This window comes from Cinclus cinclus, chromosome 3 (genome assembly GCF_963662255.1).
Source record: "Cinclus cinclus chromosome 3, bCinCin1.1, whole genome shotgun sequence".
Classification (NCBI taxonomy): Eukaryota; Metazoa; Chordata; class Aves; order Passeriformes; family Cinclidae; genus Cinclus; species Cinclus cinclus.
The window spans coordinates 85,672,981-85,699,051 of NC_085048.1; the positions used below are offsets into that span (position 1 = coordinate 85,672,981).

Genomic DNA, 26,071 nt, shown 5'->3' on the forward strand with positions numbered 1-26,071 from the left:
AAGCACCAGTGCAGCACACCCCCTGATTTCACAGGATGACTTTCAATAGCCCAGCACAGGATATTAACATCCTACCTATAAATATTACTCATCCATTTTTACTGGTACAAACACTAACATATTACCTAAGAAAAAAAATTAAAAATTACATTCCCAGGTAACTGTCACTGAGTATGGGCTGTCCTATTTTTTTCTTTTAAGCAGCTTTGGAAACAGAATGATTCATATGAACACTGTTTTACAGCATACAACTTTCATCACTGCCAAACACATTTTCAAAAGCATTTCAATTTAAAACTGTCCTGAATTTTTGCCATTGGAGCTAACCCCTTAAGGTCAGACAGCTATTCTTTACTGTAACCTTTCTCTGGGAAGTACAGAAATATTTGGTGGCCAATTCCCTATAGGCATGACCTAAGTCATGGGCTTTTGCCCGATGACAGAGGCCTTCATCACAGCAACTGCAAGGTGCATGTGGTTTGTTTTTTGATCTTGTATGTTCCAGTCTAGCTGCTTTGCTTTGTTTCTATTAAAAGAGCATCTGCAGAGGTTTTAGTGACATGCTGGTTAGAACTCTCCAATAAACTGGTTCAGGGGCCGTAACAGTCAAGGGTGATAAATGTCATTTGTACATTAATGTACTACCTTGTCTCCAGCCAAAGCACTAACTCTTAAGGACAGAGACTGAAGATTTAAATCCAATTATTTTAAGACACCTGATGTGAAAGAGATGGAAATTGTAACTGTGTGGCCTGCTGAAGAGAGGGATTTTGGATCTGATCTCTGCTCCTAGAATAATTCAGATACTTTAAGAATAGTTAAACTGGCACTTCCCATAGGTGTAACAATAACAAGAAGCAGCTGTTCCTGGCAATAGGTATTATTTGTATAATGAATATGCCTTTAAGAAAATCTCCTTGCACATCTACTTTGGATAGGGAAGATAGTTGTTATTTGGTAGCAAAAGAGAGACATTCAAAAAAACACTGCAATAAGCTCTTCCTATTTCCCTTCAGCTCTGTCTGCTGAATCCAGCAGCACATTAGAAGATAATCACAGAATGGCTTGGGATCTTTAAGGGACCTTAGAGATCACATAGTTCCAGTTCCTGTCATAGGCAGGGACACCTTCCACTAGACCAGGTTGCTCTGAGCCCTCTCCAACCTGGCCTGGAGCTCTTCCAGGAATGGGGCAGCCAAGCCTCTCTGGGCAACATGTTCCAGTGTCTCACCAACCTGACACTAAAGACTTTATTCCTAATATCTCACACAAACCCACCCTCTGTCAGTTTGAAGCCACTCCTCCTTGTCCTGTCACTACATGCTCTTGTAAATAGTCCCTTTCCATTTTTCCTGTAGGCTCCCTTCAGCTACAGAAGGGCACATTTAGGTCACCCCAATACCTTCTCTTTACTTTTTGAACAATCCCAGTTCACTTAACCACCAGGAACTGCCCTTCTCACCAGGCTAGAACTGCCTAACTCAGCTTTTCAAATTTTCAGCTGAACCTTGCACTATACCTTTGAGTGATTCTCCTCTTTAACATCCAAGTTTAGTTTTAATTATGGTGAAACCTAGACCCTGCTGGAAGGACCAGCAGCAGATTTCAGCTAAAAAAGCACAGTAACCTGGTGCAAACACTGCTCTTGGAGAGTATATGCACACAAAATGCACTTGTATTTTTAACTATGTATTGAGGCACCCACAATTTATGCTTTACATGCACACAAAAAAGAAAAATAAGAATGTGACTTACAGTTCTGATGACTCTTGGTCATACTCTCTGAGTCTAAGGCATGGTAGAACTCATATGCTGAACGACCCAGCAGCTCCTCTGGATGGTATCCAATCAACTCTGTTATTCTTGTTCAAAAAAAAAAACAGTAAGTATTTAAAATTCAGGTCACTGTAGCCTTATGCTTACATGTGCAGGGCAGCTATCAGCTCAAGTCCTTCAACTAACAGAATTTAAAAAGCAAAACATGAAATTCTAAGCTTCCAAACACATGAGGAGCTATAGATTACTTCTGATCACATTCTGAAATATCTCCACGTTCAGAATACACTGCCTTGTCCTACTACTGGAGTAAAAATTCCTAAGGATGTCAGTGTGTGCACTGCAAATTTTCCTATGCCTATTGCATACTATCTCTAAGAGAAGGTATTGATTTCTGTTACTGACAAAGTTTTCAAGATGCCCACTACATGCAGGAGCTCCCAACAACCACCATTCAGAATCAAATATGTGTGAGGGGTGTAGTGGTTGGTGGCACCAGGTTTAAAAGTATGTGTACATTTTAAAAACATACTCAAAAGGGTAAAATCACTACTTTGGGCACTCCATTTAATCAAATAAAAATGGCAGGTGAGAAACTCGGGGCAGTTAAAAGAAACAAAAATGCTCATCTACTTAAGTCTTTGCTCAATCATTTGAAAACTTTGGCATACAGATTAGGTTACCTGGGTGACTAATCCACAAACTAAGTAGGATTTTACACAAAGAAAGCTATGATCTCAAAAAGTAGACCTTTTTTCAGTCTTTTTGAGGCGAGGCAGGATTTCTCAAGTTCCTGAATCAAAGAAAATAGGTCATCAAACTGTGCAGATGATTTTCTCTAATGAGGGGGTGGAAGGAAAACACTCTATTTCAATTGAAAATACCATCACACACAGCTTTACAGGAAACTTGCTAAGTTTAAAACAGTACAATTCAAAAGCAAATACTATCTTCTGGTTTACAAGACAGTGACACTCTTGGATGAATCTTCCTACCTCTGAAATTTTTATAATAACCTGTAATAGAGAGAACAGCAGCAGAAAGGACATAAAGTGATTGTGAAGCTGTCATAAACTTTTAAAAGCTGGGAGGTTTAAAAGGAATGGTCACATCTTGCAGCACCTCACAGCCATCAGCAGAGGTGCCCAAGTTTTACACCATGTCATTAATTCACTCAAAATGGATTTATCTGCCACCACCATTTGATCTGTGGTGTTGCTACTTTTAAGAGGCATCCCCTTAAATACTCTTAAGAGGCATCAGATTTGTGTACTCCCTGGAAGGACAGCTTTGGCCCAGCCCTCTAGACACAAGCACATCTTTACAAGACAGACCTGTAAATACTGTAAAACATTCAGAGCAAGACCATGGCATTCATCTCCTGGGTCCCCCTCCAGCAAGGAAGGTGGGACTATTTTGTGTATGGCTTGAAAACCAAGGGATTGAGTCAGCTTTTCCCTGCCTCCACCTCCACAGAACTCTATAGCTTGTAGCCCCAGGACACCCTGGTTTTGTCACTCTGAAAACTATTCTCTGTCCTGATTTCCATGGAACAAACCTAGGTTTATAATTCTTTAGTTAAACAAAAGCTGTAGCTTGTATTGGGTTTCCCTCAAAAACTTACTCTTCTGTTTATGTTTCCAGTTTTATTTACATTTAAAATTAGATCAACAAAGGGGAAATGTTTGAATCCAGGTTTCAAAGAATTTTTTTACTCTCTTCGCTGACAAGCTTCTGAGCTTTTAAACTGCATCCCACTCAAATCTTTTTTTTCTGAAACCACAATTGTTTTTTCTTTATTATTGAAAAGTACTTCTCATAATGAATTGGTCGCCAAAGCTGAATCATCAGGAGAAAACAACAAATACTGAAGGAGCCCTAATAACATTAAGGCTCACAAAATACAGTTGCTGCTTGCCTTTACACGGCCAGCTGGGACACACCGGTGTAAGTGACCAGAGGCTTTTGCCAGTACCAGTGTAAATACACATGATCTTTAAAATCAGAAACTATGGCCTTCGGCCATATAATGGCACAATACCATAAAGCCATTTCAGTTAGTTTGGAGCTCACTGCAAGGGGAGGGATTTTAAAATTCAAGAATTTAAGTATTTATTCTTAATCCAGTCATTGGGGGCTGAGAGCCAAGTGGGAATTGAGCAGAGAGAAGAAAAACAAAATGAAGATAATGGGGAAAAAACCAGAAGCACCATGCACCCAGCAGCACCAGTGCAAATCCAAACTCACGTTACAGCCTTCGTGGAAGTCAGCAGTGGAACTGAGATCTCAGACAAAAAATACATGATACAGCAGGCTGAGGGACTGACTGTTCTCATACGGGAATTGTAATCTCTATGCAAAATTTATGTATTCCAGTCCTGTAATTCCCCTTCTCAAACTGCTCCTTGCTGTTCATAATGAGAACCCTCACTATAAAATTACTCTTCTTGTCATTCCATGGCACAGAATGACTTCTGGTGCAATCCTGCTGTGACAATATCAAATCTAATTAGATCTAATGTAATCTTGGATGGAAGTTAGCAAGTGGTGGGTTGATAGTGTCTTTTTGCTACAAGGAAACATGTACTACATGAAAAGATAAAAATAAGATATCAAAAAATTACCCACAAACCCCACAACACTGGCTAAGCTCTAAACCTATGCCTGGTAACAGTTAAATACTAATGAAGAGTAATTGTTTTAAAATAGTTACTTTAAAAAATAATGGTAAGTGGCTGAACAGCCTCTGTGCTCTCATTGATTGATCATCTGTTAACACTATTCAGATTCATTCCACTTCTCTCTGAAGACTCCTTGGGTTGACATGATTTTTTTAAAAAAATTGTAGAATGTACCATTTTCCCACTCACAAAACCCCCCTGAAACTGGCTGACAGTGTTTCCTAAAGACATTATTAAATACCACTATTAAATAAAAAACAGTCCCTCTCCAATAGTTGTTATCCCTACCCATTTTGGGTGCATAAATTGGCAGTTCAGAGCCTCCTTTATTCCTCCTGTGCTGCTGTGACCCTGAAAAGCTTAAAAAAATAATCTTGTAGGCTGCAGGCTGTGCAGGGCTGGAAATCATGTTAGTGTCTTTCATGTCACATTATGCACCAGGGTTGAAGTGGGCAGCTATCCCTATATCCATCACATCCATCCTGTGGCTCCTCTCCCAAGATGTTCATGGAAGAAGAATGGGCAAAGCCAAGAGCCTGACCAGCCCCTGGGCCAGGAGGCAGCGAGTGCTTTAGCACAGGTCCTTGCACTGACATCACCTGAGCATTACTTTGACGTTTGCCAGTGAGGTGCATCTTCTAAACTCTGTGTGTTCTCCACAGGAGCCTCTTAGCAACACAAAATGCCAAATGAGCACACAGAGGACTAAATGCAAAGGAAAAGGCATCCCATGGAGCTATGAGAAGGAGTACACAGCTAAGAAAGTCAGGGAAATGTCTACATCCCATAATACCAAAGGATGATTTACAAAACTAAGTTCAGGCACAAGACTTCTACTTTTGTTTAGGCACCAGACAGAAAATTGCTCTTTGTGCAAGCTGTGGAATGACAAAATTAGAAAACAAACTGTATGGTGGTTTTGGTTGGCATTCCTGTCATGGTAGGTTTTGTGTTTCCTTTGCATCTGTAGAATGCTAATTAGCAAGATAATAATAATTTTTTGTTGAAGATGACAGGTGGGCTGTGAGGCTGTTTATTCTCCTGTTACCAACTAGTTTCTGAGAACACAAATACCTTTGGGGGAATCTTAATTCTTTGCCAGACTAGCACTTCAGTTTTCAGAGCTAAACTTGTCATCATGATCTACAAAGGTCAAAATCTCAGAAAACACAGTGAAGAGGTAGGCAATAGCCATCTGCAGTAAGAGATCTGTCCTAAGTGCCAAGTGCCACCACTCAAGAGTGTTTTGAGCACTATTTTGGTTTCCCTTAAATATACAATATATATAAAGTATCTTAATATTGAATTTTTGGGACATGGAATAAAGGCAAATTTTGTGCTAAGGGTACACAATTATGAAACAAGCAATCAGAATCCTATTTCTAGGTTTGTACAACTTTGCCCTATTTCATCTCTTTGAGACATGGCAAAGCAATCAAAACTCACTGCTTTGAGGCTGCATGTCCTACAAGATGAGCTAGTTCAAGTATTTTTGTTTTTCTTAACAATTGTGCTTTTCTGTCCCTTTATAGGAGCACAAAGCTTTTTATTGTACACCATTTCTGGAGTTAAAATTGTATGGTAAGAACCATCAGGACTGAGAAGTCATGCTCTGTGAAAGACTGCTCTAATGTTTACTGCTTATAAAAAATAGCTGGGTCTATATTCATCAGGCCCTGTGTGGACTGTGTGAGTGAGGGTGTGTATCTCATAACAAAGTCTTTCTGTATTCAAACTGTTACCAAGTTATTGAAGTTAAATTGGTCTTGAGGGGAACAAACAAAACAAAGTTATACTTAAAGCAGAATGAGTTTTAAAAAAAGAGACAAAAAATAATAAAACCTAACACAGACACTATGCCTGGGGTAAAGCACGCTGTCAGCCTGCTAGAGCAGGCAGTGGGGCAGTCTTGCCAACTAACCACATTTCCTCTCAAAAATATTCAAGGCTGCTTCTACTCTAATCGTGGCCAATGGGAAAAAAAAAAACCAAAATGCAAAAAATCCTGTGACCCCTGGCCACCACTACTGAGCAGAATGGATGGCCTGATTAGGTCTATCTGCCCTGCACGGCAAAAAACACTACAAGTCTACATGAAAATCTTCACCAGGACCACCACTCCCACTCATTTTGTCTACCCAAATCAAGTTTTTGTTTTTAACAAAAGAACGAGGTCATGTTTTACTCTTAAATATGACATATACCAAAAATCTGTTTTGTCAAATATGGATTTTTGGCTTCAGATATCACCACTTCACTTGTCTCCATACTGCATTCCCCGAGCAGGAATTGAAAGGACAGGAGGTCCATTCAAATGCCTGTGTTCTCATTTAACTTAATAGTATTCCCCAAGTATAGGTGAAACAGCAAACTGACTTAAATCCTCCTCCAAAGTCCCTTCCCTGCATATTTCTTATTTACTGAGACATAACTGGAAACACAAAAAAACTCAAGTTTCCTCTCAGCTGGGCGCAGCCTGGATCCCACATGAATACTCATATGGGAAATCTAACTGGGTCCAACAGTATGGCATTGCATCTTCCTGCACTGTCCTATTCTGATTTACCATATATCCTCCACTGCTCCTTTTGTCTTCTTCAACTCTATCATTAAAATGTCCCAGTCAAGAAGAGGAAGAAAAGGATATATAACTAACTGTGTTTTGACTGATCAGGGAAATATGATCCCCCACGGCAAGCCATGCCTTCAAAGTAGGTGCAGATGACACCAAGGTAACAAAATTTCCCTTGTACAAATACATACCTTTTCTTCTGACTAAAACACCCTCACTGGCAATCCTTCCTGACAAAAAAAGCATTGTGCAGCTGAACTAAACCCCCACTTGGATTATTAAATTGTACCACTGATCAGCATTTCTGTATTACAGCTAAAACAATCCTTCCTGTAAACCACTTAGCCAAGGTAAGTAGAGCAAGGGAACAGCTTTAAATCACTCTCCAGGAATGGCTGAAGCAGATATTTAAGAAAACAACCCTTATTTATTACACATATCCATGAACCTTTCTCTACAGGCTCATCACCTTGCAAAAACTGTTTTAAGAATACAAACATATCCCACCTAACCACTGGCAAGTCATAGGCCCACATACATAATTTATTTTTGGAAGGCAAATTATATGGGCTAGTGTCTCACATGTTTTAAATGATGGCCAGTCTTGCCTGCTTCATATTACATCTACCCTATACCCTCCTAAGGAAAAGCCAACTAGTTTTTGCCACAAAATACTGTAAGGTACCAGCCTGTATTTTGCATGTTGCTTTGTGACAGAGAGAGACCGTGAGCTTTTCTAAGGAGATAATGCTCAGCAATCTGAGAGTTTCTTTGACTGAGTGCTTTGAAAAATAAAAACCTAATGCTCCCTGGAAGCAGACCTTTCCACACCAGCTGAACTGCAAGGAGGATACCAGGGTCTCTGCAGAAGCTTGGCAGAGGAGGCACACTGCCCTCAAATGATACCAGCCCTGTACTGGAAAGACACTGTCCCTTATGGAGCAATGAGCTGTGTCAGCCCTGCTGCATCCTGCAGAAAGGACAGAGGATGTAGAAAAGAGTTTTGGCACCTGACTGGCACATGCTGCCTTCCCTCCTCCGCTCCCCAGCATGGATTTACATTCTTGGCATGAGCTGCTCCTTCAATGCAATTTGTCTAGCAGCACCGAATTTGATAAGAACAGCTGAGTGTTCTGCATTTTTATATATCTAGTGATGTGTTGCCTGCTGGAGAGAAATCAACATCCCTCTTGAGACGGAAGCGACGGCCAGGTGGATCTGCTGTGAAGAACCTGAAAGGGTTGTGAGGTTTCCTCCTTCCCTGCCCTGGCTATCTTTTTTCAGCTTTACCACAATCTGAGTAACACAGGAATGAAACATCCAACCAAAACTATCTAGTAAAAGGTGTGCTACTTTGTAGTCTGGTTTTAGAGAAAAAAAAAATCTCAAAAATCCCTACAAGTTCAATCCTCCAGGGCAAGCTGTTGTATTTCACTGCCATGTGAAATATGTTCCCTGTAAATCAAATGCCCATTATTTAAGACAAGGCATAATATATCATTATTTTTAAAATAAGTATGGCTATATTTAATGGGATAGCATCAGTCCCTCTAATTCTCATTTATATTGGTTTATACATTAAGTCTTGCACAGCCATGTAAATGCTGCAATAAAGAAAAACCCTCTGCTATTCTCCTGTAGCCTGCCACTGAATGCCCCCAGTAATGCAGAGCACATTGAGTCACTACCATATAGTTGTTTCTCCCTCCAGCAGCAAAATCCTATTGATATCTCAATATTTTCATGAAAATATTAACAAGGGAAAAAGTCTGATTGCATCAGACTGATTACATCAGACACCATTTCTAGTTACTTGCTGCACTATTCTCAGAGAGGTCAGAAGGTCAGTCACAAGTTTCACACTTGCAATCTTGCTTTCATCCGCAGCTGCTAACACTCCAAGTTTATATGGCTGCTTCATCACATTGTTTAAAAAGATAATGTTACTCAGCAAAGTTTAAAAAATCCTCGGAAGGTTGAAGAAATCAACTAACATATTGGTCCTGTGAGTTTCTGCCTAAGTTGCAAGCATGCGTATAATCTCACTGATAACCGTCCAGGCCTCAGAGGTTGCTAGCATCTCTGAATTTCAGGAGACCAATTTCTTTGGCAGAAAATTTCATCTTAAATTCAGGGATGACCTCATAAACTTAAAACAAAACAAAACAAACCCCAAAGCCACAGCAGTTAAGGCAGGATTTTCTGGGCAAATGGAGGACAGGAGGACACTTCATGGGAAGGGATTTCTTGACTCGCTCGCATGCACAGAAGATGGTTATTGCAGTACATAGACAGGGAGAAGAGACAGATGGCATGAAATGCCATGGAGATCCCAGGACAAGTCAGGCAGGTGGAGACTAGAGGGATCTCCATTTATCTCCACTCAAGAGTGAAGTGTGGGCAGCAGAGAATCAGCCCCTTGCCTGATCCAAAGCCCTCCCCTCCCGTTCATTTGGTCACTAAAAGGTTCAGGGAGATAACCAATAAAGGCTGTTTGCTTTTCACTGAGCAAGAGGCTGCAACTCCATTTCAGAGCAGCAGGCACTCTGGATGCCTTGGCAATTCTTGGTTAATGTAGAGCATAAGGTACTTGCCAGCTGATAACTGCATCCTGGGCCAAGCCAACTGTGAAACAGTCCTTGACTAAGGTCCGTATGGCCATGGGACACGCTCTCTAAAACACGGGAACAAGTGTTGTGGCTCCAAGTTGCCTCATCTTCTGCCAGTAAAACTGAATTCCTCACTTGGCAGGACAAGGAAATACAGCAGGAATACAGTTTCACCCAAACTGAAATTTTGAGGTGGATTAAGTGAGCCACTAAATAGCCATTTTGGCAACAGGCAGCATTTCCTTCTAGTCCTTGCTTACCAGATCCACACAAGACATTTGGAAGAACTGCTTATTTTGTTCAAGAAGATATATAAACACCTCTGGAAATGAAAAACCAGTGGAGCATACCTGTCATCACAGTAGGTGAATTTCATGTCCATGCTATGGCGACTCAGGAAGGTCTTGCTGTCCAGGGGGATATCGATGTTTGAAGGGTGCTGAATAGGCTCGCACATTATTATAAGGCAGGTGAGAAGAGGCTCCTTATACCCACACAGAGTGTGAGGAGGGCAAGTGTTATACACTTTAACTTGTCCAGTGCAGTGCAAAACCTGAAATAACAAGAAACAAACTTAGGATGCACTTTCTCTCCACATCAAAATGTCTGTTAAAATCAAACCCACTTAATTTGGCTTAAATGTTGTACCTTCCATGTGGCAGACTTGAGGTTAACAGTTCTGCCTCTGTTGGTAACAGTGCATTTCATCCTCATGAAGAAGTCACGCTCAGTTGACATTTCTTTGCTTTTCTTTCCAAAGCCTGGCCCTGTATAAGGAAAAGCCGAATTAATTTTCTCATTTTCCTTCTTGATTTCTTCTACTGATAAGCATGAAGGATTCAACAGAATTAACAAACTAATTCTCAAGTAATTTACCAGCAGAGACCATCAAAGATGCAATGACCCTTGCAGAGCAGTTTGTAGAGCTCAGACCTTAAACTTTAAGTGGAACTTAAATAGGACTTTGTGTATTTTAAAGTTTATGTTTAGCTTGCAGCATGACTCTTTCCACAGCATTACAACTGAAAACATTATGCCTGTCTAAACTTGATGAAAGGAAAATACTAAACAAAGTTCCTTAGTACTATCATATTTAAGCAATATTTGGCAAAACAAAATGAATCCGCAAAACACTGAATAACAGTTAATGATTACTGTAGGAATGAAAATTCCTTTTACCAAACAGATCTCTACTGCTATCCATTTACTTCATTTGGTTATTTCAAAAACAAACAGGAACTTTTGTCATTATTACCATTTTTCAGACTCAGATTCTCTCTAATTTCTTCATGGTCACATGGATGAGTGAAGTCAAAAATGCTGTGTCCAGTGAGTTCCACCTGTGTGGAAGTAAGAGCTACACATAGCCAAATCAAAGCAGTAGCCAAATGAAAGCAACTGAAAGTATTTATCTGTTTTTAACTACAATTGAAATGGAACCAGTCACCGGTCATCGACAGGATGCTCACAGACACAAATCCCACGATGACCCTCCCTTTGTTTATCCTATACGTAACTCCTCATTTTCTCCCCAGAACAATTCTCTTATCTCTGAATTTGCACAGCGCAGCTAACAGTCAACACCACATTATTTTTGACACAGGAGAAAACTCCCAATCCACAGAGCAGAAAAGGGGGACCCAAAAGAGCAGCTCTATCCTCTCTGTCCTATAGTCTAAGGCACAAGTAGAATAAATGCCTTCTCATCTCCCCAGTAAGATCAAGGAAGGCAACTTTGCAGTCACCAAAGACACGACAACTTGATAGGAAGGGAGAGGGAACCTGCAACCTGTGATGTCTGCTGTGCAGGGTACCTGCCTGAGAAATAAGACATTTTATTTCCAGTCTTTTTTGCAGTGACACACAGCTGGGTTTTCTGCATTTAGATGTAAGAGTTTTTTCTATGAACTGTATTACAAAGATAGGAAAGTGTAAAGAAACAAGTTACCTGGGTAAGACCCATGTATTTGTTGACATTCTCTGACAAAAAGATCATGTCTCCATCCTGTGTCACCACGGCAATAAATCCCTCCAAAGCTTTCAGGTACAAGTTGTCCATCTGCTGGTCTGCCTCTAGTTCATTCTCATTGTCAGCACATACTGAGAAAAAAAAAAAAAGCAAAAAAAAGTATTGAAAGCTTTCAGCATCCCAGCCAGCGTTTTAAATGCAAGCATATCCGGTTATAAGGCGACAAAGTATTTTTCTGCTGTTAAAATTTCCTTTCAATAAACTTCTTCTGGTAGGGCCTTTTGAACAGCATATGAAAAGGATGCCCTAGGAAAGGCAGGAGATACTTCTAAATGTGCTGGCAAATGCAAGACCCTCTCTTCACCTTCAGCATGTCTCCGCAAGACGTGTTTCCAGTCACTAACACCTGCAGATGCAAATGACTGAAGTGCATCTTTATTTGTGCACGTTCTCTTGGCCCCTTGCAACATTTGTACCTCCTAACAGGCACAAGGTAGAGGGCAAGCCTTACAGAAGGTACATAAGTCTGTGCATCCCTAACAAAGACCTAACAGGACTCTTCCATCAGGTCAGGCTTTCTAAGAAGTTCAAATACAGCTCCTACAAAACATGCCTAAATAGATCTCTTCACTCAGTACAGACACACCTGTTAACATTGCTTTGAATAAAAAAAGTAGAAAACTCCCTTGACGTCATTCTGGGTAAATCTCTTTGTCACCCCCATAAATCTCAGTATTCCTTGGAAAACCACAGACGCATTTCACTGATTGATACCTACTTTTTCATTTGCAGACCTCAGAACTTCCTTTGCTCCACTCCACCAAAGTCTGACAAGTTTCATCACCTATCCACACTTCCCCTGTCTTGCAAGGAGAGCCTCAGACTCTCCGTCTGTCCTAGATGTTTGTCTATGCAGATTCATGAACACAGTGCACCTCACTAATTCCTGGGAGAGATATGCCACTGTTCAGCTGAAACCTAAGGCCATGCTAGAATATTAATTACAGCTATTTATTTTCTTGGTTACACATCTTCCTGGTACATTTTGGCTGCAGTGTGGCTACAGTCATTGTCACCGTGATGCCCTTGTCATGTGTGCTCCACATGGCCCATCTCATGCCATGGGAGGCAGCACCTGGCAAAACTGCAGGTGGGGAGGAAGGGGCAGGCACTGCTCCTCCTGATGCCAGTCACACAAATGCCCGTTTCCCTTCTATGCTTTTAAGCATGTCTCCGCTCCATGAATAATAAGCTGTCAGGGAATGACATGCAGACAGCTAGTATAGAAAAATTTCTATTTGTGTAGGAGCTGGCCAATTAATTTCTTGTTATGTTTTATGTGAAACTTCTGGAATTGTATTTTACAAAACCACTTATAGATATTGCATCCGGTCTGTGTACCTCAGACATGCTGTGGTGAGCTTATCTTTACAGTGTTGTCAGTTAGCCTGCACATTTGTGATCCATCATTGCAAATGCCATAGTAAGGCTCTGATCCTGAAGGGAAAAAGCACGTAGAAGAAGAAACACCCCCCCCCCCCCCCTTTATTATCTCAGAATAAGGAACAACCAACTCCAAGATACAGGGCCATGGGTAAGACCCATCTAGATCAAAGGTGCCCATGGAAGCACAGATGATGACAGAAGAGCTGAAGTGATTCTGCTCTCTGTGCTCCTTCCTGGTGGCACAAGAGCTCTCCAGGCTGGGCCCATCACCAATTTTGCTGTCCAAAGGCTCCAGCCATAATTGCATCAGCCTTACTTGCAAGAACAGCGGGACACCAACAAATTTCTTGGAGAAGTTGCTCCTCTTTGATGGTTTAATGTTGCAATTTCAGCTTACAGTTTTTGTTCTGTAGTACACATACTGTTAGCACTTGAGGAAAGTAATTACTTTGTTATTTTCCTCAATGAAAGAGCAGACTGATCATATTCCTTCATGTTTCTTGTTGAAATACTCATTTTGCTAGAAGTCTAGAAGCAGGAATAGGGCATTGCTTTGTAAAACATTACATGATTTGGGTTTGTTGCTTTTTTGAATAGGGAAGAGGCTGAGCCAAACTAGTGCAGTTTTTACTCTGAAGCACTGAAGAATGATGATTAAAGGATAAGTTTGATCTATACAGCTCCTGGAACTGCATCTGCTAGCACCTGAGGATGGACTGCAAGCAAACCACAAGAGGAATGAACATTCACAATGCAGAGCCTAGCAAGCACTGTTTGGAACAGGAAAGTGGTGACAAAAACGATGCTGGCTGCTGCTGCTGCATCCTCTTGCTCTTCAAAACACCCCTCCCTGGCAGTAGCCCATCATGCATCATCCAAACATGGGAAGAAATGGACTCAGCCCCAGAGCTATGGAGAGCACTTGGTTTATCACCCTTTGCCTCTCAACAAGACTGGTAGCAGGGAAGAGAAGATGCTCTCTGGGGATGGTCAGCACAGGCTGGGGATTTATCATTTCACGTCCCTGCACTGCAGTTCTGGTACACATGCAGGGGCCAGTTCCTCCTCAGTACAAAGCAAATGACTTCAGGAAATTACATCAGGACTACAATTTAAAATTCAGAAAATATACAATAATATATTTGAATAGTATGCACTTTGACCAAAATGACATTTAGGAAAGGAAAAAGAGGTAAGTGACCATCTGCTCCCAAGCTTGTTTCTGCTGTGTAAAGAATGTCAAGGGTCTTTTTTTACTTTTCCGGAAGCAAACAAACGGTTTATTCAGCAGGGATCATGGCTATAGCCCAAGACAATCAGCCAAGTGTGGGTTCAGAGAAAAAATGACTTTTCAGCTCTAACCCCAGACCCTCCTTTCCATTTTTTTTCCCAGCTCATTAAGTTTGCATAACAAAACATGACCATTCAAAGGCAGGAAGGCTATTCAAAGCATTTGTATTCTTAAATGCCTCCAACAGTGAAAGACAAACACTTTACTTGTATTATCAGATGATTAAATTTGCTTTTCCATGTATATAAATTATATTACTTATACAAACACACACAGAGAACATGGATCACTCACATCAGGGCTGCAGGTTCAAACCCTTAAGGTCTGAGCTGAGCACAGCGCTTAAAGATATAGTCAGCTTTAAAGCATGTGGTTACAGGGGTTTGTGGGATCAGAGTTCACTGTTTTTATTAAAATTATCTCCGTCCAGCTGGAGGCATCTGTGATGTGAATAGGGAGGATGGAGAGAAGATTGTTTGTGCTGCTGTGCAGCCCATCTAACCTAACCCAAAAGCACGACCAAGGTGTTTTGCAGACACACTCCACTGGTAACTCAATAAACCCCACTGCACCCCCTCCTTTTTCCTCAGCAGCCCGGCTACAGCAAGAAAGGGAAGCTGGCAGATACGAGTTTCTTGTAGTGCTTAATAGGGCATGCTCAGATTTCAAAGACGAGGAAACTGCGGGTGCTATCAGGCACATAAAGATGGGTGCCAAGTACCTCCAGAGCCACTCTGCTGCTGTTGCCCATCTATTCCTTGCCTGTCCCCCCTCAGCAGCTCCAGCACTGGGGAACACACCAAAGGTGCTCATGTCTTCCACTGTTCCCAGGTTCTTTGCAAACACAGCCCCAGAAGGTGTCACCTGTGCTAACCAGCTGAAGCAGATTAGCTACCTGAGGATCCTGAGTCTGCAGCAAAGAAATATGCTGGGCTGCACTGTGACAGCCCTGGTATGCCCTGTATCAGGTAACTTGGTATAATTATAGTAATACAAATAATTAATAGGGGTCCCTCCTATGGCTGCAGTGTCAGCATTAGAGCACATTCCCTTTCTCTTGTGGAAACCACTAGCTACTAATACACAGAAGATATACAAACTTTAGGAGACTGATGCACCAGTCATTGCCACTAGCAAAAAATTTTGCTTCAAAAAGAATGTATTTTGCAGATGCAAAACGAATAATGGCATGGCTACTGCAAACTCCTCCCTGAAATTCCTGTTGTGTTTCACTTCGCTTGAAATTGTCTTTGTTAATTTACCTTGGTGCTGAACTGGAGCATTAGCATAAGAAAATTCAGCTTCAGATGGAAAATATTTGAGAAAGCTGAGACCAAATGGAAGTGGGAAGTTAGCATGAGTAGGTGAGAGCAGAACTTCAACCCTGGGTTTCCAATAGGTCTGAGGTCACTTTACCAAGACAGCAGCACCTCATGTAGACTTGCCAGATTTTTGCAGGTCTTCAGGAATGGTAACAGTGGGACTCAGTTTATACTGGTTTTTAGGGGTTGGGGTTTTTTTTGTTTGTTTTTTTTGTTAACATTGCATTTCAAATAGCTGATAGCTAAATTTTGAAATAAGGATGTGTTTCTTGTTTTTTTCCTACAACTTTTTCCACCTACCCTCAGCTAAAGGGAGTACCTCAGTTCAGGCGCCATGACAGTGTAGCAGGGAGACCTGGCTGCAAATATGCCAGTTTAAATTAACAGCACACTCAGCAGAATGAAGTGCTGTAATATTGTTTTATTTATAATTAATAATATATATATTTTTATATATTATATATAATATATTTATATACATATTTTTATATATTATATAAAAATAATTTATCATTTGTAATATTAATTTAATAGTGTTGCTCATATTATGGCTACTTGATGGACCCCAGCCGAGATTCTGTTCATGAAATGCTGGAAAGCCTATACAGGAGGAGAATCCCTGTCTAGGGGAGACTGGGAGATGTCGAAACATGTCAAAAAGCCTTGTAAAACTGCTGCTGTGGCCTTCCTGGGATGACTGTCAGAGCTACAGGAGAACCAGGAACAGAGCAGTGGTGTCCCATGTCCCAACATTTGATGGGTCATCCACTGCTCACTTTGCCCCAAGTAAGTATTTCTTGAATTTTGATACAGTATTTTTCGGTCCATGCCTCAGTCTGTAGTAAATTTTGGTAAGTATTTGTTTTGACAAATTTTCTAATCACCAAATAGAATTTATTCATTGACAAAAAACTTTGAACTGTAATGGCAAATGCTTATTGCAGTGTTTATGATAGCCTTTTATGCTAAAAATAACTTTTGTAAACAAGCTTTGATTAATTCTCACTGTCAGGATGTGCACTGTTCCCAAGTTTAAGAACACTTTTTCCGTAGATGCTTGCTCATTTCCTTCAGTCCAACCTCTTGGAACGAGTCTGACGACTCAAAAATCAGGCTTCTCCTTAAAAGAAATAACTGTGCAGGTATAAACAACCTCCTAGAAAACATCCTGTAACTCCTCTCAACACCTTTGAGCTGACTCAAAGTGGTCTTTCTGGTCAGTTCAGAGGTAGACAATGATAAAAGGTGTTTCTACTGGAGGTCACATCATCACCCGAACAGAATTTTCCTGGGTTTGTCTCTTATCCTGGTTCCTATAAGTACCAGTAAATTGCTTGCATACTGTGCATAACTGATACCAGGCTACAGTTGCCATTCCAGAGGAGGGTTGTAAAACCTGCCTGACACCAGCAGGCAAAAGTTAGGGAAGATGTAACAGCAGCTTAATCCTGCATCAGAGAAGCTTTAAGACAAACTTGTCTCTTCCTGGTTTCTTGTTTTCCATCAAAGGAAAGTGACTGATTTTTCCCCCTTTTTTTCTGTCTTGACAGGGCAGTACATTCTGTTCAAGGGGATATTTTCAATGTGTTCAATAAAAACTTTCAATTTAGGGACATCAAGAAAAAGCTACTCTTAAACTTGAAGCTTCCTGAAGTGCTCTTATCTCCAAGTGCACAAGCAATCTTGGATAAAGAAAACACTTATGTTCGTGTTGTTTTGATTGCAGAGTTTGTATCTAGCCAAATCATTCAGATGTTGCTCCCAGGAACTTGGAGTCCTGCAGCCATCGGTGTTGAACATTGGGAATACAGCACCCCATCAGACCAGGTGTCAAGTCCCACAGGACCGACCTTTTGGTTCACCTTCCCTGAGAGGGGACATCACTTCAAGCAGCTGAAGCACTCAGCACCCAACTCACTCTCATTCCTAGCAGCATGGTTGGCATAAAACTATTTTTCCAATTCAATAAAAGCAACCAAGTAGACATGCTATTTTTAAAGCACTGTTTTATGCCACAATGGTCTGACATTAGAGGCAGCTTGTCCAGACATTCAAAAACAATGCCCACATGAGTTCTCCCTACAGTCTGTCCTCTCTCTTAAAAGCCTAGAGAAAAGCTATTTTTTCCCCTTCTGCTCCCTGCTGGCTTTCCGGCCCTGTTGTCTCCCTCCCTTGAAACCTTCACACTGGCTTCCTTGTGGCCTCCCTTCTCCCAAACAGCTTCCTGTCTGTATCCCTGTTCCCTCCCCATTTCTGCAGTCTGCCTGCACAAGAACAACTCCCAGCCAGTTTCCTTTGCTGGATTTCTGCACAGAAGAGACACTCGGGTGAGCACACAATTGGGACGGGATTAAGGCAAGCCCATAAAATCATCTTTGCCTGATTAGCCTGACTAAAAAGTCCATAGTTCTGGCACAGAGAAACTCACTGCACTAAAGAGTTCTGGTTCCTGTAACACATTTAGCATCAGCATGGTTCAAATAAACACTTAAAATTATTGGCACTGTGCATACAGGCTTCCTAAAATGGATTCCCCTCCTCATATTCAGACAAAAAGAGAACATCTGAGGCAGCCTTAGCAACTATCACAATTTTAGCTATTAACCAAGGCAGCCATTCTTCAGCAAAAGCCATTATTTCTCTTTTGCCATCTGTTAGCTCCCCAAAAAAGCATTAGCCTTATTTACTAGCTATACTATAAAATAATAGGGGAAGGTACTGCTAACAGTTTTTCTGACCACACTAAAGAATGTAAGATCCCAAATCCAAAAACTCCACTACTGATAAGCATCAGAATGTCTATTTTCAGCAGCAACTTTATGGGATCAAAACCTTTACTAGAAATGAGCAAAGAGCAGTTCTACATTTATCCCAAACATCTGAATGTGACGATGGCAAAATGTAATACGCCAACAGAATTAGGAGACATCTTGAAAAATATTTAAGATTATCATAATTGAATATTCCTACTTAGCATTCCAATTATACCGCGTACTGTTCTGTGCACAACATGGAAACAGTATTATAAAGCTATTGTTTCAGTTTGCTTCCTGTGATACTAATCTCAATCAGGCCGTCAGACGAACAGCCTGCATTTCTAAATGTTAAAGGCTTCCTCTCCAACATTCCCACACAGAATTGCCTACTGTGAAAATCAAAGGGAAACGTGTTACTAAGTAAAGAAGCAACTTTTATAAAGCAAAACCTGGTATTTTTTACCCTTTTGAACTCTGAGATATACAACCAGCTATTTCCTATTATGATAGGATACAAGGGCCAAGCTCAGGCCCTGCAACGCCTGCATGAGACGTGCACTCTGCGATCCAGAAATCGGGATTTTTCAAGGCACGTAGCAGGAGAGCTCTCAATGAGGGCTCAGATTCAGGGGCTCTGCCATTCACCTGCTGGAAGAATGTGGGCATAGATTTCCCTAGGTCTTGGCTTCCCAACAGATAAATGATCATTATGCAGACACAGCTAACAAAACAGCCTGAGTTACACATGTGAAAAGCCCTATTCCAACTCAGGGAATAATAGGAAAGGGCATGAGACACTTAATGCCAGTGGAGTGAGACTGGCAATTTGCCTATGGCAGTCTCCAAAATCCCCAAAATCCCACCTGGAGCATCAGCTTGCAGAAAGATGAGGGTACAGTCCTGGGAAAGGCTTTGTTCTCTCTGCCTCAGGCAAAATTGCCTTAAAACAGAGAGATATGTTTGAGAACCGTGCCCACAAACAGTAACACAAAATAAAATGTGGTGTGCTAGTAGGTTTTGATAAACTAAATAAGAAACAAGAAAAATGGTAATCAAGCAGTAGTTTTTTCTCCACCACATTTTGAAGCTTTTTTCCAAGCTGCAGCAAATGTCATCTCAGTGTCCAAATTACTGACAGAACAAGTACACCCACTTAACTCCAGTTTACAATTAGGTGTCCAGCCCAAATAATCAAAGCCATTTCAATAAGGACAACATAAAGCAAAGAGGGGATTTTCAGGCTGGAGTGAGCATTTGGTTCTATGCACTTCCACCTCCCCATTTCCCAGTTCATCCATTGAGAGATGACACAGTGTTCCCCACTCTCCCTGTCAGTCAAACCAGGCTTCTCAAATGCAACAGTGTATTTATGGTCAAATTCTTGGCTGCTAAACAGGCACACAAAACCCTTGCTGCAGCTTTGCTTGGGGCTCAGAAAGGGTCCAAAGCAAAAGCAAGAACAGAACAAGCATAAACATCACCCAAGCCCATTTTCCATCTTGTTTCACACTCGTCAAAACAGCACAAGCAGCAAATCTCTTGATCTGTGAGCCTCCAGCTGCATCAAAACCTACCACTCTGAATTAAACTGGACAGCCTTCTAGTGAAAGCCAGTGTCCTTATAAAGACTGACATTATTCAGAGGTCCACCAAGATTGGGACTTTAACTTATATGTTAGCTAAACCTAGAATAGTAGATGAGCAGCAGCCAAGGTTTACTGACTTGAGTTCTTTAATTATAATGTATTTTCATGATCAGAAAATAATATCCAAAATTTCCAGAAAATCCATCCTTTTAAAGTTCAGTTCCTCAGAATAGAAGCATCTGAGATTTTGAAAGCCTTATCTTTACCTCTGGTGCCTAAAGATGCAGTCATGGACAAATCTGCATTTTACTAACAACACAAATTTTAATGAGAGGATTTACTCCAAGTTAATATGTGGACTGAGGAAATGAGTGCATCAGATTTAAGGCTGAACAAATAATTAATATAGAGAAAGCATGAAATATTAAAGCACAGCTATCGCTACTGTAACATTTTATTTCCATATTCTTTTCTGCTGGGTACTGGGGGTACTTAAAGAAAATGCAAATTGTCTACATGAATCACATAATTTTTCAAACACCGTCACAGAAATATGTCTCAGAAATATCCTATCTTTATGTATATGTACAAATATTATACACATATACTGAACTGTCCACACTATCAAAGGAGTCTGAGCCTTAACACCATAGAAGCATCAAAATAAATGTACTAGTCAGTAGATTTTTTTCCTCACTGAGAAATGCAAATTCATTTGAAAAGTTCACTTTAATCTTAGCAGGTTAGCAAATATATTTTTCTGATGATGACTGCATCCAACTGTTTTGTCAATTTTCACAGGCACGCACATTACTTATATTATTGGTTACAGCCTCTCAGAAGTTTACTTTTCCTGTGGTGTTTCAGTCTCCAGTTCATGCCATATAAATATTTGAAAATTTGAGGCTGTGTTTTTATGATAAAGTTACTAACAAATTGTCTTTGTTTAAAGACATTTACCTATTTACGCAACTTTTTCAAGTATTAGTTACATGACACAATCAGAGATGATTTCCAAACACTGTTCAGCACATAAACTTTTCTTCCCACAGATGTACCTAAGAGCACATTCTAAAAGATAAAAATACCTACATTTTATACAGTAGGCTTCAGCAAAAGCCAAAAGTGCTACAAGAAATGACAAAGTGCACAGAAGCAGAACTGAATTTGCCATTATTTTTCAGACCAACCAACAACAAATTCGACTACAAAATGGGATGCTTCCTAATAACATTTTTTAAAATAATTGGTCTCATATGACTCAACTTTTCTGTTTAGAGGAAGTGCAATCGTGACCTTATTGGGAGTCTTGCCATTAATGAAGGAAAAGACAAAATTCTGGGGTTACCATTCATAAACAATGAAGGCATTGTTTTCTTAACGTATTCTCAACACTCATAGGTCACCGTGTGAAAGTTCTGGAAACATCAGTTGTTTTCATTGATCTTATGGGCTACTCAAGTCATGTATTTCCATCAAAGTGGTTATTCAAGCATAGGGGCAAAATAAGAATATTCCTAATTTTATCAGTTTGCACAGGCTATGAAAATTATGCTTTTTTCCTACTAATCCAACACAAGCAAAACTGATTGCATAGAATCCAGTCAAATCAAGTATTCAGAAGTTGTTTTAGCTATCTTAGTATATGTTTCAAACAAGGTTGTTTTCAAGTATGCTTGTTTCAAACAACCTACCTACTACTCTCTGCCAGTGGGTAACACAGTAACAATTACTTCTTTCAAACAAAGTACTGGACCTTCAGAGCATCCCAGCTGCTGTTCGAATGTGCAGGCACAAACACGCTTGCCACGCCAAATCAAAAATTGTTTCAGCACGGAAGCTTAAGGCGTATGTTTTAATGCTGATTAAACTCTTAAAAGCTCAAAATCTCGTAACTGAGATTAACAAACCGCGTTAAAGAGTTCTCAGAGGTTTTATTTAGAGAGGCAGAAAACCTGCACTAATTGTTATTTTGGTAACCCTGCAGTCAGAGAAGAGCATACATAATCTTACCAAGCTGCCATCAGCCAGACTGGACAATTAACTTCTTTTAGCCAGACCTTACCTGAAGACAAAAGCTTATGAGTCCGTAGGAAACTGATTGCCAGGCGCATTATGGATGCCTTGTCCAGGTGGGAACTGATGTTGTGAGGCAGGGGCAGCTCATGTGCCAGTTCATAGAAAACCTCGGTCTCTTTGCTTCTTCTGCATCTTGCTGCATCTCTTGATTTCTCCTTCCTCCGTTCGGAACTGCTCCTGATAGGTAAAGAAGAGAAAGGAAAAAGCATTTCTTGAAATGCAATTCACAACTTGTGAGGCATTTACAAGAGTGCACCTTCTCAGCAATGAATCCATTCTGTCAAGTGTTTGAAATCAATTGGCCAGGCTTTAACACCTACTTATGCCCTTTGAATGGGAATTAGGAGAGGACTGCCACAGCTGGAAAGGGCTCCCAATGTACATGAGTCAGCCTTGAACATGAAACAGCAAACTATTTCTGGCATTAAGGAGACATTAAAAGTAATTTTTTTTGTTTTTTTCATCTAAATTTACTTATTCTGGGACAGGGTGGCAATCCATTTTAAAGCTAGAATAATTATAGACATAGATACAACAATGTTGCAGAGTTTCAATGGCTGTACTCCACATTAAAATAAAAGCAGTAGTAGTAGAGTATCAAATTATGTTGGTCTAGAGAACTGTCTCAGGTCTTAATCCAGAAAACTTGTCCAGAAAGCCATCTTTCTTTGACCATGAAGGGCACAAAATAGAAAATACTGTTGCTTGCAAGATGGCCCTGACAGCCCTTCTTTGGAGAAGCTGTTCTAATTAAATCACCATCTCTCCACTGTCTATGAACATAGATTCCTTCTTGAGTAAAATAACACAACCAATAGAGCCAACTTTCTTCAAACTCCATGGAGAACAGAAGGGCAGGAAATAACAAAGGGGAAGACATTTTATGAAGCAAGTATGCAACTTAAAGCCACCAAGGGACATAAAGCTAAATTTAACATGTGAGAAGCACAAGGAATACATTTATAATGGCTCTGGGATAGGGCATTTTAAGAGTGAACTCTACTGACTCTAAGGTTCTTTAATGAAATACAATTCTTATTTCAGAACATGAAGCATCTGAATCCATTTAAAACCATGAGCCATTTCAACCCCACATGGCTCTGCTGATGCTCCAAGTTCCTACACTTGCACGACTTGAGGTTTTGCAGTTGAGGATCACACACCAACACAAAATACATTTCTTTCCAGGCCAACTCTTGCAGCAGTCCACCAGTACCAATTGACTGAGCACAGAACAGGGTGCTAAGTAGAACAGTTCCACTGTTTTTGCTGTTTTGGCTGCACGTTCATTTCTAGAATCACCAGCAGCACCTGTCTCCACTCTCAAGGCTCCCAAAAATGAAGCAGCTTATAACTTGATTTTTCCCAACATCAATATAAAGTAATGAGCCTATAAACTAAAAATGGAGCAACCAAAAAAACCCCACCCTATAAAGGAGTTTCAATAAATATATTTTGTCGCCTGAAGATTATGAGGAAAACAAGTATTAATTGCATTACTTAATTCTAGAAACTGTTTCAATCATATTTGGTCTCATGCAAAACTGCCTAAAATAGAAAAAAAGAGTATTAATCCATAGTAGAGTATTCTAAAGAAGATTACTGTTTCTTGAAGACCTAGACAGTCTGCAAAAGCTGCTAGCATTGAAACCACAGGAGGCTTCATAAATTAGTAAGAAGGAAGAACAGCCAGGACGTGCATTAAATGCCAAAAGTAAAGTCACAATAAGGTGTTTGCTGGGGCTCAACAAGGCTGGACACTCAACATCATCATTCAAAGCAGGAGGGAGCACACAACACACCAGCAGAACCCTTGTGCTGAAAAACACAAGAAGCTGGGCACATATGTGGGATCAGATAGGTGCTCACTAGTGGGTGTGCTAACAGGGCAAGGGGGCTCAAATTCTTACAGTATCTTCTCAAGATCAGTGATCAGCTGATCAGCCCTCAGCAAACCTCTTTCACAATTATTTTGCCCAAGGTGAATGTTTTATAACATTGTCTCTGTTACAGGAAGTGTGTTCTGGAGGAGATCTACACACATTTCAGTACACAATGTCAGGATCCAACTTCAATAATTATTTCAGGGGTATTGCTGAAGTGAACACCACCTAAGTTTGACTCTAAAGAAAATTCACAAGGTGACACTAACTCATTACTCTTCTCCTTGCCAAGTAAGTCATACTACATCCATGTGAAAAAAAAAAAAAAAGTCCCTTCTTACAACTACCTGAGAAGATACAAGAAAAAATACCCTGTGTTCTCCTGGGGCAGGTGGTGGCCACAGGAGAGCCATGTATAATACTTACACTGATGGTATTTTCAGAAACACATCTTGCTTTCTAAAGAAAAATGTGCCTACACAGATGCTAGATTGGAAACAAATCTCAGTTTCTAATTATACCAAGAAAATAAAAAGAGTTTAAGCAAAACAAAACCAAACAGTACAAGAACTATTTAGTATTTGTGAGCATTTCCCATTGTCGCTTGAAATGTATAACTTCAACCATAAATGTTTGAGCTCTGTTCTAAATCTAGAGGCCACAATTTTCACATTAGAACCAACTTGGGCAAAACAAGATCCAATCCCTCATTTTATTACGAAACCTTGGGAACCAAGGCCAAAGCCAGGTCACAATTTATACAGTAAAAACAGGTTGTATAAGACAGGGTCTCACAAGACACCACTGCAGCCACAAAGAAAAATATTTAGTTTTCTAACCTCTGTAAATATAATTTTGAAGTGTGGTTAATGAGACAAGCTGGTTTCAATAACCATGGGTTGCTCATGGCTTCTAATAGCTAACACTATGAGCAGAGAAAGATTTTCTATCTCTTACAGGTACTTTCCCTCAACACCACTTCTGACTGTCCTGCTGAGGTCCTCTGCAGAGAGACATCTCTGTTCATTACACACCTCACATGAGCTTTCTCACATCAGAAAACAAGGGGAGGAATCAGCCTGCCTGCTGCTTTCCTTTCTGCTCATCCATTATAATTTTAAATAAACAAACAACTTGCCCATTAACTGTTTCCCCTTGTGGCTTCCTGCACCTAAATCTTCCTCCCCATATCCCCTCACACAGCACACCCTTGAGTCCTGTTGCTATTGTAGCCATGGCAGTGTAAGCCCACCAAGACCCAAAATGCCCCATGCCATTTCCCCACTCAAGACCTCCATCTACGCTTGCTTGCTGTGCCTCCCAGGGATGTCCATGTCAAAGATGGTCATTCTGTGCTTACTTGCCCTGGTTGCAAAAAGACTCCCAAAATTGCAGCTGAGTGACAGAATTCTGCAAAAAGCAGTATTTTAATGGTTTTTGTTTGCAGACTGTAGGCCATATAATAATTCTCTCTGCAGTTACCCCCACATGATTAGCATTTCACCCTGGGTGAGGTTGGACAACCCATAGTTGGAGTGGTAAAGTGACTGCTCAGCAACCTGCGTGACTGAAGGCCAGGAAGAAAGAAAGGCTGACACTGAATCCTCTTCACACATTACCCAGGCAATAGAGAAGGGGCCTGGGCTCTAGCTAATTTATGAATCATTCCCTCCTAGCACATCAACCACCCACTTATGTGGCAGAAAGAGAGCACATGCGTACATCACCGCTTGGAGAAAGCAACGCAAGCAGAAACCTCGCTCACTCTGACAGATTTCTAAAAGTGCAGCGGGAAGAGCAGAGAAAGCCACCATAATTCAAGCCACCCATACGCTGGCCCAAAGCCCCAGGGTATTCCAAGGTAAGCCTCTGGGGAGCTCCTGGACACCTGCTCCTTCTGGAGTCCCAGTATCGGGCAGGATAAGACTCGACTAAGCTGCACATGCACCTTCACAATGCAATCACAGCATAACTGGTCCCAGTAAACCAAGAAAGGAATGGAGAAGCTTGAATTTCTTTTGGATATGGGAAAGCCAAGCTGAGGAATGGGCCTGGTGACTCCATTCAGGACTTGGCTACATAAAAGGTGGTGAGGAGACTT

At 40.7% G+C, this 26,071-nt stretch overlaps 1 protein-coding gene across 1 annotated transcript in view; it reads right to left on the bottom strand.

The window, feature by feature from the left end:
- The window catches only part of EPAS1 (endothelial PAS domain protein 1), a 40,057-nt gene that overhangs the window by 12,793 nt on the left and 1,193 nt on the right, over window positions 1-26,071 (bottom strand). Inside the window, exons 2-7 of the mRNA XM_062490362.1 lie at window positions 22,074-22,264; window positions 11,587-11,738; window positions 10,894-10,978; window positions 10,287-10,405; window positions 9,989-10,191; window positions 1,756-1,862 (exon numbers count right to left, since the gene is read on the bottom strand). Of these exons, the coding sequence (XP_062346346.1) occupies window positions 1,756-1,862; window positions 9,989-10,191; window positions 10,287-10,405; window positions 10,894-10,978; window positions 11,587-11,738; window positions 22,074-22,264 (857 nt within the window). The remainder of the gene's footprint in view (window positions 1-1,755; window positions 1,863-9,988; window positions 10,192-10,286; window positions 10,406-10,893; window positions 10,979-11,586; window positions 11,739-22,073; window positions 22,265-26,071) is intronic.